The following is a 14,709-nucleotide window of genomic DNA, read 5'->3' as shown; positions in this document are numbered from 1 at the left end:
TCACTCCACCTACTGGACAAATGCTTGAATGCTCAGTGCAGCTTGAGGAATCCATCACAAAACAGTGTAAAGTATCTGGTTAATAACGTCTTATTACTGTCTGCATACTGTGAACATGACACAGCGGCCAATGAAGGATATTCGTCCTCTAATAGATCAGGATCATCGTCCCCAGCTTTAATAACGGAAGATGATTGATTAATGTTTGAATTACTTTGACGTGAATTACATTATTGGAGAAGAAGTCGATAACCAAGAGAACCGTTGCCTCTTAAATCACAAGATGGAGCTGTTGATTCATTAAAAAAAAAAAAGGAGGAATGGCTAAATTCAGAGAATGACGGAGGCATTTGTCACTGGCAAACATCTCTTTTTCTGTCCACGTCTTTTCTAACATCTGTGTGATCTGTCTGCCAAATGATCAGAGGTGGGTAGTAACGAGTTACATTTACTCCGTTACATTTACTTGAGTACGTTTTGGGAAATGTTATACTTTTAGGAGTAGTTTTGGATCACTGTACTTTTTACTTTTACTTGAGTAGATTTGTGAAGAAGAAACTGTTACTCTTACTCCGCTACATTAGGAGACGTTGAGCTGTTACTTTTCTTTTATCCCTTTTATCCGCGTACGCGTCAATCTCATGACATCACTGGGTGATTATTTGGGAAAAATATTTGCTTTTGCATGTTTTGTCACATATACTCAGACTCAAACACACACAAAGAGTTTCTATGAGTTCATGTTTGTTCTAGATCTGCTGGTTAAAAAAGAAAAGGCTTGAAATTTTATGCTACTTGTAATTCTTTTTTTTTATTCTGTTATTTTATTTATTTTATTATTTATCAAAGTACTTGAATTTACTTTAAGATTATTTTAATTTAATCTATTTTTTATTCATTTTAATTAATATATTACAATATTTAATTTAATTTTCCTGGAGATGATTATTTTGTACTTTTGTGTTTGAATGGTTGTGTTAAAAAAAAAATCAGACGTTACTCAACAGTTACTCAGTACTTGAGTAGTTTTTTCACCAAGTACTTTTTTACTTTTACTCAAGTAATTATTTGGATGACTACTTTTTACTTCTACTTGAGTCATATTATTCTGAAGTAACAGTACTTTTACTTGAGTACAATTTTTGGCTCCTCTACCCACCTCTGCAGATGACCCTTGTGATCTGAAAGCGGAGAGCAGCACCGACATGGACAACGAAATCACGGCCAAGGAGCGAGGAGTCCTGGAGGAGAACAACGAGAAGGACGAGATGGACCGGGACAGGTCCCAAGAGGATGAGGGGGAAGAAAAGAAGCTGAAGGAGGAGGAAGGCGAGGGGGAGGAGAAGAAGATGAAGGAGCAGGAGCAGGAGCCCCTGACGGAGGAGCAGGAGCTGGAGGAGCTGAGGGGTCAGGTGCTGCAGCTGCTGCTGGAGCTGGATGAAGCCAGGGAGACGTCCAACAAACACCAGGAGAGCTTCCATGAGCTCCAAGGTGGGGGATCCCGCCTGAAGGCTGGGACGTGTCTGTCATACCCCTTACTTATCATGTTCCGATTAATCAGACGGGAGGGAATGCCCTTTTTTATTAAAACATACAGTACAGACTAAAAGTTTGGACACACCTTCTCATTCAAACAAATGGGGAAGTGTGTCCAAACTTTTGGTCTGTCCCGTATGCCCTAAATCATATTTTCTTTTGACCTTTAAGTGGGAATTAGCCGATTAGTAATTAAAGGTAGGGTAAGCAATTCTGCATTACTTCTAATCCAGAACACTTCACATTCATCGATTAGCTTTTCACCAACTCATAGCTGCCCAAAAAAGGTCCCTGGGTTCATATATATGTGTACATATGTGTATATGTATATTAGGAATGGGCGGTATTTTACCATTCACGATAAACCGTCAAAAAAATTCCTCACGATAAGAATTTGTCATCTCGTGGTAAAAATGATAAATTCCTATTGATGACGTTTTTGTGTAAAGCTGATTTTTGGAAGGAAGGAAGGAAGGAAGGAAGGAAGGAAGGAAGGAAGGAAGGAAGGAAGGAAGGGAGAAAACAAGGAAAGAAGGAAGGAAGGGAGAAAAGAGGACGTGAAGAAGGAAGGAGAGAGCAGGAGGAAAGAAGGAAGGAAGCGAAAAAAGAAGGAAGGAAGGAAGGAAGGAAGGAAGGAAGGGAGAAAACAAGGAAAGGGGGAAGGAAGGGAGAAAATAGGAAGGGAAGACGGAAGGAGAGAGCAGGAGGAAAGAAGGAAGGAAGGGAAAAAAGAAGGAAGGAAGGAAGGAAGGAAGGAAGGAAGGAAGGAAGGAAGGAAGGAAGGAAGGAAGGAAGGAAGGAAGGAAGGAAGGAAGGAAGGAAGGAAGGAAGGAAGGAAGGAAGGAAGGAAGGAAGGAAGGAAGGAAGGAAGGAAGGAAGGAAAGAAAGAAAGAAAGAAAGAAAGAAAGAAAGAAAGAAAGAAAGAAAGAAAGAAAGAAAGAAAGAGAAAAAGAAATGAGCCAGAAAGAAAGAAAAAAGGATAAATTCCCGTTGATGACGTTTTTGTGTAACAAACATGGCGGATCTGAGAGCGAGATAGATTTATAGTTACAAACGTGGAGTTGAATTGGTATTTTTTTATCGTCATCGGGATAAATGCCAGAAATTATCGTGATACATTTTTTAGTCCATACCGCCCATCCCTAATGTATATATATACTGTATATATCCATACCCATATATACCGGTATATATTCATATATATATATATATATATATATATATATATATATATATATATATATATATATATATATATATGAATCCCTTACTAAGTAGCTCCACTCTCCCTCTGAAATGTCAAGAAGTCGGTGAGAGATGGAGAAGTGTGACTGTTGTAAGCGTGTTCAGTTGTTCATAGTCGCTGAATAGAGCGTGGCATCACACCTCAGAGCTTGTGAGCTTATTGCTCCAGGATGCTGGCGGTGAGTAAGGCCGTAGGTATGAGGTCACACTGGGATCAGCATGTGTTTATGAGTGTGTGTTTTTGTCAGCGTGATGAGCTCAGCGGTGGGTCTGGCAGCGGCGGGGGCATTCCTCCGGCCACTGCATGCCTGCCCGAGGGAAGCTTCTAGACCCAGTGTCCTACAGCTCAACCAGAATGGGAAACCACTGCCGGTCAAGTCACTGTGGGAACAGTCAGCTGTTGTTGGCAGCTGAAGTATTTCGTTTCAAATATGTGGCCCCTATAGGCTACATGCTGAACAATGCCTATGAAAAATGCTTCTACTTAGCTCGTTTTTCAACAAATAAAATAGTAAGAATCTGCTAATAAGCTGTGCTCAGGACCTTCTTAGGTGGTAGTGATGAAGGTATTTTGTCAAAAACCAAATCATCGTACTAATTAAAGATGCAGCCATAATATCCCCCCACCCCTCCCTCCCCGATAGAGCAATGATCTCAACATTGTGGAGTCCACCTTGAATGTCATTCAGGTGCAAAAGGCCATTAAAAACTGTCAGGTTCTCTAAGCTGACTGGAACATCCTTCCTGTGAAAATGTTATGGAGAGAATCTGTGCTGCGTCAAGCCTTTAAGCCCAGGTATTTTTGGTAACTTCCACCTGAAAAAGCATCTCAAAACTAAGTCAGTTCCATATAAGGCCAAAATGAACAAGCCTCGCTTTGAACTGACGGATAAGAGGGACTCGGGAGGATTTGAAATGCAAACACTTGGAAATCTTCTAAACAAGGCGTTGGGCTTCATTAACATAAAACAAAACAAAAATAGACAAAACAGAACAGATCTGCCTTTGTCCTGGATGTGGGATGTTGAGTTTGGAGAGATTTGAAGATAAAAAGGTCTTAAAGTATTGATTTAACTTTAATATAACTCATAATTAATTTTTTTTAATTGAATGAAGTATTAATGATTAAAGCCACACTATGTAATAATACCAGCGGTTGCAACATAATCATAACAAAAAGCTAAGAATACGTTTATGACTCTTAATAAATAATAATAATAATAATAATAATAATAATAATAATAATAATAATAATAATAATAATAATAATAATAATAAATAAAATGTTTAAACATTATTGTATATTTATGTAATTTGGGTGAACTGATTTCTAAGAAATTTGTAAAATTAATGTATTGTATTCAATTAGCTGTCATTGTATCACAACTGGCAGTGAAACGGCTTCAAACATGAATCAGAAATGCATCATAAATACTAACAGGGATGAAAGAAAGCCCAATAATAGCGGCAAAATAAAGCAGTGAAAATGGCAACCACGATAATCTGCTGTATTTTCTTCTGCTGTCTTTAAAAGTTGTTAGAATCTGGATCCCAAGGATGACACGTGCTCAGAAATCTTATTCTCTGAGATTGATGGTCTGCTTATTCAATGTCATTAACAGGGAGAGACAGAAAGCGGCTTGTGTCAGTGCGCCACGCGTCAAGTTCATCATCTAATCAAGATATAAATGCTTAGACTGTCAGTTTATGTGACATTTGACTCATCTTTCTTCTTCACTCATGCCGCCTTTCCCTGCCTTCCCTCTCCTCTCCAGGTCTGCTGGAAGATGAGCGCCTGTCTAGTGCCCATCAAGCGGAGGCTTTTACACGGCAGATCCAGAACCTACAAGGTATCAACATAATGCCGACCTCAGCAGTAACAACAGCTGCTGAGTTCACTCTGTAAGCCGCTAATTTATCAACTCAGGTTCTGCATTGCCAATTTGTCACATATGGATTTTCTGTCTTATTATCCCGCCACTACTCATAAATACTGTAACATAAATGATGTTTTAAATCACTGCTATCATTCTGGTTGACTGGTTTGAGAGTATTGTTGGTTTTTTTAAGATGTAATTTGAATGAATACAGTTGAGCTCAAATTAAAACATCACATACACAGAAAACTTTTGGGGCGATATACTTTCAGTTATGTTTGGGTAAATACTTAAAAACACAAAGGATAACCTGGGTATTATCTGGTATATAATGATCTAAGTCTATCTCCCCAGTTTAACAGGCCGGTGTTCTGCCATTCCTTGCTCCCTGCCAGAAAATGCTACTTTGTGGTTCTGCGCATGCGCACAGTCGATTTTCAAAGTTTGATTGCGACGCCAATCATTTTTTGCACGATGTAAAAAGGATAATATGGGATGTAGAGTATTTGATCCTTCAAAATACATTACCCATGACATGAATTGCATTACACTTTGTGAAAATTATACGATAAAGAGAGAAAAAAAAACAATTCTATCGCTTTATTTGATATTCATTCGGCTATTCACCTTTATTTAACCAGGCAGGTCATTAATAACGCATTCTTATTTACATTGACGGCCTGGCAAGAGACAAGGACCACTTGGGGGAAAGGGACGTGGTTTAGGGAGTAAAACACAGTAAAATTGTAGCTCTACAAAAGGTAGAAAACCATTAGGTAGAATTTTTTGGCAAAGCAGCAAAAAATGGCAGAACACCGGGTCAGTTTAGTTCAGTTGTTAGTAAACAGATCCTGTGATGTGACGGCTGTATTTTATCTGATCATTATTTCATGTTATTGCTCATCTGTAGCTGTTCAGTGTTTTTGATTGACTGCAACACACCAAGGCGAGTCCAGGGGAGCTGGTTACCACAGTTGCTTCACAGGTGGAAGGTCCCCAGGTCAAATCTCAGCAGGGGTCGTTCTATGTGCAGTTGTCCTGCGGAGAATATTCGCTGAAATTAGTGAGCCGGTTGAATAGTTCAGGAACAGAAAAATCAAAATGTTTGCACAAACTGTGTTTTTGCTTGTTTGGCTGGAGTTGAAACACAACAACAACTCCTGACTAGAAGTGGCTCTAAAAGTCAAAATGTTGAGAGAAGATGAGTAGTCATATAATTCTACTAGAGTTATTTCAAAATAGAGGGACATTATTTTTTCTACAGTGCATGTACAAGATGAAACACTTAAACAAGTCAAAATGTACGGTGGACGAGACCCGCCATTGCTGAAAATAAAAGTAACGCAAACAGAAACAAACGCCGCTGCAAATAAAATAAACGCTTAGCAAATAAAATAAACGCTGCAAACAAAAAGAAACGCTGCAAATAAAATAAAAAAACGACGCAAATAAAAAAGCCACAACGGAAGTGAATTACCGGGGACTATTTTTGCTGATGCACCGGTGTTGCACATTAAAAATTACACGTAGCGGCGTTGAACACTAACCTTTTCACTTATTTTCTCGTTCGTTGTTCTTCTTATTCCTTGCTCTTCTTATTTCTTCCTTCTCACTTACGCCCTCTTCATCTTCTTCTTCTTCTTCTCCTCTCACGTAAAAAACACCGGTGCATCAGCAAAAATAGTCCCCGGTAATTCACTTCGGTTGTGGCTTTTTTATTTGCGTCGTTTTTTTTTAATTTGCAGCGGCGTTTCTTTATATTTTCAGCGTTTCTTTTATTTGCAGCTGCGTTTTTTTTTATTTTCAGCGTTTATTTTATGTGCAAAGCGTTTACCGTATTTTATTTGCAGCTGCGTTTATTTTTATTTGCAGCGTTTCTTTAATTTTCCGCAATGGCGGGTCTCGGCCACCGTAAAAACTGCTCGTGATTTCAAAAGGACTTTTGCGTAATTGTGGAAAAACTACAGTCAAACTTTTGAAAAGTAAAGACAAGTTTTACCTTCCTGAAATAAACGAATGAACTAAACTTATCCTGGGAAAGAAGTTAGTTACCGTCAGTTACATCAGCCCCTGTTTCCAACAGTACCCACACACAAACACAGAGGCACATGCGAGAACACTCCACCCACGCATAAACACTGCAGCCCACTGATGGAGAACCTCAGGTGAGACCTCAGTCAGGTTCGTGCAGCGGCCTCATCCTCAACTTGTCCTCCTCTCGCCACTGCAGCCCAGCTGCGCTCCGTGCAGGAGGAGATGGACAGCCTGGAGGAGGAGAAGGAGAGCGAGCTGGCCGAGGCCCAGGAGGAGCTGCGCGTGGCCCAGGAGGAGGTGCTGCTGCTGCAGCAGGCGGCCGAGGAGGCGGCGGCGGAGCGGGAGAACGACATCGCCTCGCTGCAGGAGGAGCTGTGTCGCCGGCGGGCCGAGCTGCAGCGTCTCAGCGAGGAGACGCAGGAGTACGAGCTGGAGATCACCACGCTGAGGGCCGAGATCAGCATGAAGAGCCAGCGGAGGGAGGCCGAACGGAGAGAGGGTGAGGAGGGAGAAATAATAATAATAAACTTAACAAAGTTACAAAGTGCTTCCCAAGAACAATAAAATACATCAAGATAAAAAATACAGTGCATAGTGGATAAGAACATAAGACTGCAATATCAAGTCTAAAATTAATAACAATATTCACACCACAATAAAAGCTTTTCTAAAAAGGAATGTTTTTAGTAAAGATTTAAAAGCAGTGGGGGATTTAGCTGACCTGATCTCAGCAGGTAAATAGTTCCAAAGTTTGGGGGCCCAGACTGCAAAAGCTCCATCACCTTTGGTCACAAGCCGGGCCCTGGAAATGATCAGAACTACTGGCTGATCTGAGGGAGGCCCTGGCAGGTAGAGGGTTAAAAGTTCTTAATAATAACTAGTGGCTTGGTTATTTAGGGCCTTAAAAGTCAGTAATAGAATTTTAAAATCAATGTGATATTGAACAGGAAACCAGTGAAGGGACGACAGAATTGGAGTGATATGTTCACATTTTCTTGAGGCAGTGATCAGATGAGCAGCGGCGTTTTGTACCAACTGAAGGCGGTGGGACGATGATTGGGGTTGGTGAAAGGATCTTTCTGCGTGGAGTTTGCATGTTCTCCTCGTGTTCCCTTGGGTAGCTAATGTGAGCTACCCTCACAAAAACATGCACACAGTCCTGGGCTATACATGCCCCCTCTGGCCAACCGGGGCACCAGACGGGGTGGGGAGGATCTGGCCGGAATAACGTGATCCTTCCACGCGCTACGTCCGGCCAGAGAAACCCCACCCTGTCTGGTGAAAAGATGCGGCCTGCTCACTCCTCAGGTTAAGAAGACCAGGGCCCTCCCGGGGTTGGTAGAGGGAGCAATGCCCAGGACTGTCACTTAGGTAGGAGCACGGGGTAGTAAAAAATGAGAAAAAATCGGGGATAATTAAAATAAAATAGGAAAAAAAAAACCCAAAAAAACTTATCAGGAGATAAAAAAGATTTGATTTGAAATCAACTTCAGCTGGTAAAAACACGATTGGACAGCTTTCTTAATTTGTTCATTAAAACAAAGGCCAGAGTCAAATAAAACACCCAAATTCCTAGCAGTTGGTTTGATGTGGTGTGGTAGGGTTCCGAGATTGGCAGCTATCTGGCTGGAGGACTTGGGAGTGGCAAATAAAATAATTTCTGTTTTATCATCGTTTAATTTTTTTTTTTATGACCAACTTTTTATTGATTTTCAAAGTAATTTTAGCCCATGTCAGGTAGGATAACAATGAAAAAAAAAAATTAAAAATGTCAAACCATATTCAAGAAGAGCATCAACATTTCAAACATATACTTGTAACAGTATAACATTTATCAAAAGAGGATGCTCAGCAATTATAATGTGCACTGAAATCCACCCCCCCACCCCTCCCCACCCAATGACTGCAACTGATCTCCCCGCCCTCACCCACCCTCCTCATTTATTGTCTTGACAAAATACATTCAAGCGTTATCAGACTTAACTTAAATACTATATGAAACACAATCCTTATATCAAAAAACAAAAACAAAACAAAAATCATCGTTTAATTTGAGAACGTTTTGGGATGTCCAGGAATTGATGTCAGAAAGACAGGCGGTGAGTTGGGTGAGACTGCTCTGATCGGTGGCTCTTACTGGAATATATACTGTAACTGAGTGTCGTCGGCATAATAATGGTACTGTATGTTGTGTTTCTTGATGACTCGACCCAGGGGCAGCATATAAATGGAGAATAATAATGGCCCCAAAATTGAGAAAGGAGAGAGAGGGTGAGGAGGGAGAAAGGAGGACCGCTGATTGTTTCATCCATGAAACAATCAGATAAAAGAAACAGCAAAGTTCAAAGGAGATGCTATTTTGATCAGAAACGCTGCATCGGCACACCTTGTCAACATCTCTCACTGAGTCACACGGCCAAACTTGGACCTCCTGTCCCTGCTTTTACTGACTTACACCACCCAGCCCACATCTCACACAGATACCATGTGACCAGTCGTTGCAGCTTATATGAAAACAAAACAAACCGCGGGGTCATGGATGGTCTTAAGTTCTTACTGCATGTTAGCGCCTTGCGGTCAAAAGCATCAATCAGATCGAGGTTTCAGCAAATATTACGAATGTGACTGGTGAGTATTGCAAAGGGAGTGGTGTGTGTGTGAGAGTGTCTTTAGGATACCAGGAACATGAGCTCATGACAGCGAGGGACACACACTTCCAACACATGATATCACTGCTGGGCTCTGCAGCCGAGCTTCGGGTGGGACTGAGGGCGGGGACTGTGTTTGACTGCTGAGCTCCATGAAAACCAGTCCCAAAACGCACTTCAATGTAGGAATAATCAAACTCAGACTTCTCATTCATAAAAACAGAAAAGTTTCATGTTGTAGCAGTGTTGTTTTCACAACTACTTTCACCAATTCCCGTTTCGATTCTGGTTGTAGCTTCATATTTAACAGACAGACAAGTGTGGAGCCTGCAAAATAATTGAATTACAGAAAAAGTGAACAAATCTTTATATATGTGCTCCTACAATGCTTTATTCACACACTGTGAAAGGAAAGGCGGGCTCAGCCGATCTGCATCCAATATAAGGAGGGCATCTAACGATTTTCAGGTTGTCCCATTTTCTTGTGTTTTATAGCAGAGGCCTGTCGAGTTGCCAAGGCTAAAAGCCACACCAAAGTGATTTATTCTCTCCCACAGAAGTTACTGCTCCTCGATTGCCTGAAACGATTCATTTGTAGTCCGGGCTTTTCTTCCCTTGCCCATCTACGTGGCTTCAGATTCATGTCAAATGTCATGAGCAAGTATTCCTGCAGACAAATTCATCACTTGTGATTGTGGAGTAAAGCAACCCTTCAGCAAAAAAAACAGTCACATGCAAAGACTTTTTGCTTCTCCACCACTAGAGGACATTTGCTTCTTCTCGTTTACTCTGCTCTCGAAGTTGATGTCCTGTCACTTGAATAAAACTGACTTGTCATTTTTTTTTCCTTAAAAAAAGGTGCCACAACTCGGGGCACGTTGTGATGTTATCGTTCCATCAAAGTCAGGGTGGACATCCATACGAATGTGATCGCATCCATCATGACCGGAGGAGTGCGGAGGAGGATCCGTCTCGCACGCGGCTGGTTTATGCTCCTCGGCTGCTTAATTCTGGGCTCAAGTGATGAATTTGTCTTCGACAATCATGTAACCTGCTCATGAGCATGATTTATTGCACCCTTAACATTTAAGATAAATGTGACTATATATTTAAATCATCCTGGACATATCAGCATATCTGCCTCGTGGCTAGTTTGGCACACCAATCAGAGAAGATGTGGCCTTTTTTGGGGGGTTGTCGCTTTTAACTTAAAGAGGCAGGAGCTAAAACTCGATGTCTCAGACCGGAGGTGACTAAAGATCCTGCAGCTATGTGTTGTTTTTTTAGTATTAAAGCAGGTGAAGCTGCTCTAGTCAAGTCCTCAGGTACAGTCATACTGTACTTTTTGCAAATGGGCAAAGTGTGGGCTCTTTAATATCTTCATCTGTGACCTCTCCTCCTCCGTCAGGTGACGTGGATCTGCTGAAGGAGGAGTGCCGTATGCTGAGGGAGGAGTGCCAGGCCCTGAAGGAGGACAACAGGCGTCTATCTGAGAGGCTGCAGCTGCTGCAGAGACAGAGGACATGGTGAGAGGTCAATAGCTGCTCACTCACGAGCTCTGCTCAGGGGATCAGCTGGAGGGGATACCCTCTTGGAGACTGCGACACCCCCCACCCCCCTTCCCCAGCCATATGTCATGTAAAAAAAAAAAAAAACGGCCACCTGTTTAATCGCCGCAGCAAATTTGTAAAACCCTACGACGGATCATCTGCAAACGCTGAAACCATTTTGTGACTAGCTTATTGGAATTCCCAATTAATTTTGAGATCAGTCTTGACACAATTTCCATGAAATTAGCATTTTAAACTGTTTTATAACATTTTATACAGTGCCAAACGCAAAAATCCGAAATATGCAGGGATTCTTATGTTTACATTTTTTTTTTTTTTATTTCGATCATGTGCTCAATATGGTACACTCATTCATAGCATATCGTGTAATCATTTAGATCGAAAAGGAATAGGCTGAAGCTCTGAGCTTATAAATGCATACCCTTTAACCTTCACATTATTATTATTTACACTTTCTACAACAAATGCTTTCTAGCATTTCCACCCAAAAAAGAAGCAAACACAAAACACACAAAAAAAAATATATGTAACAACAAAGAACCAGTAAGAAAAGAAAAAAGGAAAAATAAATATTGAATAGTCCCGATTAAAACAAGGACAAAAAGATCAGTAAATAATCCTGCATAATTCCATAATTCTCTCTCTTGCATCTTATCCTTCAATCTGCCTTCAATCCTTCAATTTCCATTTTAGTCCTTTGCAGATGATAAAACCCAAAAATATTTCAAGATTTTCTCTTTGAAAAGGTCTGAGATGTTCATATGGATGTTAATTGAAAAATGAAATTACCGTATTTTCTGGACTATAAGCCGCTACTTTTTTCATAACAAACATGTACATCATTACAGTTCAAAATCCTTCAGTACATGTAGTAAATATCTAATCTAACACAACATAAATATCTGCGGCTTGCATATCTTTTTTTTAAATAGAGCGGATGCGGCTTATATACAGGTGCGGCTTGTCTATCTTTTTTTCATTATTTTTTTTAAAATATAGCGGATGCGGCTTATATACAGGTGCGGCTTATAGTCCAGAAAATACGGTAATCAGAGAACCTCATACGTCCCTCGTTCAGCATTTCTCCCCCCATGTCTCACAGCTCCAGTGTCTACCTGTCACTGAAAGAGGAAGACACAGCCGAGGGTCCGGAGGAGAAGGACATGCAGACCGGCCCCGACGAGGTCATGACGGAGAGTTACATGACCATGGCCCAGTCTCAGAACTGCCGCCTGGTGGATGCCTCCATCCAGAAGAACATCTCATTCGACGGGAAGCCTGCGACACCGACCGGCTGGAATGGAGGCGTCGGGGAAATCTTCTCTCTGAGGGACCAGCTGAAGCAGGCCGAGGAGAAGGCCTCGCAGGTTCAAAGAGAGGTATGGCGCTGCAGCAGGTGCTGCGTGACATGAAGCTGGTTCGGTTGCAACATAAGTCGGATCTAAATAATTTGAGACTGGCGTTTGATCTGGTGATGTGTCCCCTACCAGTGTGACGGTCTGAAGATGGAGCTGCAGGAGCTGCAGGTGCTGTACGACAGCAGTCAGAGGGAGAGGGCGGAGCTGGAGGAGGAGCTGCAGCGCTGCAAGGCAGAGCTGGAGAAGCTGTCGGGGGGGGCTCAGGTGAGGGCGCAGAGGCACACGGTCATGACGGGACAAATACCAAAAAGGTGGTTCTGCTGGATTATCAATTCGGATTTAAAGGAGCATGAGGCAGGATTGAGGCAGGATTTATGAAAAAAAATGCATATATTTTTTAAGTTTTCTAGTAATAATGTCAGATGAAGCGTTCAAAACCAAAACGAATGAGCCCTCTAGCGTATCTCTCCGTTGCCTTGAACAGGCTGTGTGCTGCAAAATGTGCTGCAATTGTGCCCGGAATTTCCCGCGCTGTCCTGCGGATGTGACGTCAAATGATGCTGCATGTGCGTTCTCCCTGTTCTCCCATGCCGGATTCGCTGTTGGCTGTAGTACCCCCGGCGGCCGTCGTGGTGAAGGGTGGCGCTACAGAGTCTCATTTCTTAAAAGGAGCCTCATGCTCCTTTAAAGGAGCATGAGGCTCCTTTAAAGGAGCATGAGGCAAGAATAAGAAATGAGACTCATTAGCGCCACGGCGACCGTCGGGGTTCCTGCAGCCAACAGTGAAGCCGGCACGGGAGCGCCGTTCAAATCAAGCTCTAAATATGACTTACAATGTTATCTTACCTGGTCAGTAGGAAATGAGCCATGTCAGCATCTGTTTTCAGTCCCAATTCAAGTTGAAGCTGCCTCCATGACTCAAACGCATATCCAATGCCGCTGAGAACGCGCATGCAGGGTCATTTGACGTCACATCCGCAGGACAGCGCGGGAAATTCCGGTCCGGAATTGCAGCATATTTTGCAGCACACAACCTGTTCAAGGCAACAGAGAGATACACTAGAGGGCTCATTCGTTTTGGTTTTGAACGCTTCATCTGACATTATTACTAGAAAACTTAAAACATATACGAATTTTTTTCATAAATCCTGCCTCAATCCTGCCTCATGCTCCTTTAAAGGGGACGTACTATGAAAGAAAGCTGCTATTGATTGGCGGTAAAAAGTCACACTGACTCCCGTCAATTTGTGGTCTGTGTAGATGTGCAGGGTACCTTTACCCCACAGACCCAGATCAGAGTGAACTTTCCAGCCCTTTCCATCTTGATCCCCACCCAAATTCTTACAACGTACCGCCAAAGTGTCTTGCATGAAGTTTTAACGGCAGGGGAGAAGCGGACTTGATGAGCAAATGACGTCAAAGACTATTTATTAAATTATGTTGACTGGGGAGACAATTTCATAAACATCTCTCCTTCAAATGTCTCCACGGCTCTGAAGGAATATTGATCGGTCATTGAGGACGTTAAAGTTTAGGCCTGTACTCGTAGCTGCATGCTGAAATCCGGGTTTTGTTGCCTCGCCATGATTTAAAGAAGTGTCTCTAACACATGAACAAACCTCACATTACACATTGTCGTATCCTGTGTATGTCGAGCCCACTTTTCTATGTGTCTCATACTGTGCTGATAGATGTTTTGATATGAACTGACGTGTCAGCCCATATCAGTGCTTTGGGCTGGGGAACACACCCCCTCCCCTCCACTGTGTCTGTGTCCTGACCTCGATGCTGAGATACTGTTGCTGGACAAAAACACAAATCTATTCTGTAAAATAAATAAGGGGGGGGTAAAGGTTATTGGTTATAAATGCCGGCCTCTGAGGTTTTTAGTAGGGAGCTTTGCACCGTAGCGGTTTTTTCTCGTATCGCTACTTAAAAAGAAAATCTATAAAATCCTGCACGATCTGTGTATAAAGTCCAAGTGTCATTCTTTGAGACTCAACAAACCCTAATTTGATGAATTGTCATGACCGGAACATAGTTGAACATAGTTGACTTTAAAAGAGTTTCAAAACAAGTACACAAGAGAACCTGAAAAACTAAAATATGTCCTTTTGAAACCCGAAAAGAAAACCTATTAAAAAACGGTGGCATCTGGGGAAAGGTTTGGCTAAAAGAAACTCTGTGTTTTGTCTACAACAGCCATGGTGAGATGTGTCTGCGTTGTGTCAAACTGTCTGCCCGTGCCTGTCTCTGACACTGTCCTTGTTCTCTGAATGTCCATGACCTCTCAGCCTGCAGGCCTATAAACTTTGTCATTAAAACAGCATAATGAGGATAGAGAGAGACTTAAACAGCCCCACATGCCTGTCTGTCTTCCTTCTCTTTTCTGGCACCACACCATCACACGCTGACAATAAATGTCTCACGATCCTGCGCA

General features: G+C 42.0%; 1 protein-coding gene across 7 annotated transcripts in view; it reads left to right on the top strand.

Moving 5' to 3' along the window:
* LOC133443773 (coiled-coil domain-containing protein 136-like) overlaps positions 1-14,709 on the top strand; it is a 46,913-nt gene that overhangs the window by 24,383 nt on the left and 7,821 nt on the right. For all 7 annotated transcript variants that reach the window (XR_009782690.1, XM_061720983.1, XM_061720987.1 and 4 more), the window contains 6 exons: positions 1,168-1,491; positions 4,557-4,631; positions 6,889-7,191; positions 10,749-10,866; positions 12,014-12,290; positions 12,402-12,533. Coding sequence is in view for 6 of the 7 variants with exons in the window: in XM_061720983.1 (XP_061576967.1) it covers positions 1,168-1,491; positions 4,557-4,631; positions 6,889-7,191; positions 10,749-10,866; positions 12,014-12,290; positions 12,402-12,533 (1,229 nt within the window). In the remaining variant the exon portion in view is untranslated. The remainder of the gene's footprint in view (positions 1-1,167; positions 1,492-4,556; positions 4,632-6,888; positions 7,192-10,748; positions 10,867-12,013; positions 12,291-12,401; positions 12,534-14,709) is intronic.

Source organism: Cololabis saira, chromosome 5 (genome assembly GCF_033807715.1).
Source record: "Cololabis saira isolate AMF1-May2022 chromosome 5, fColSai1.1, whole genome shotgun sequence".
NCBI classification, from domain to species: Eukaryota; Metazoa; Chordata; class Actinopteri; order Beloniformes; family Belonidae; genus Cololabis; species Cololabis saira.
This window is presented reverse-complemented; position numbering and strand designations above follow the sequence as displayed.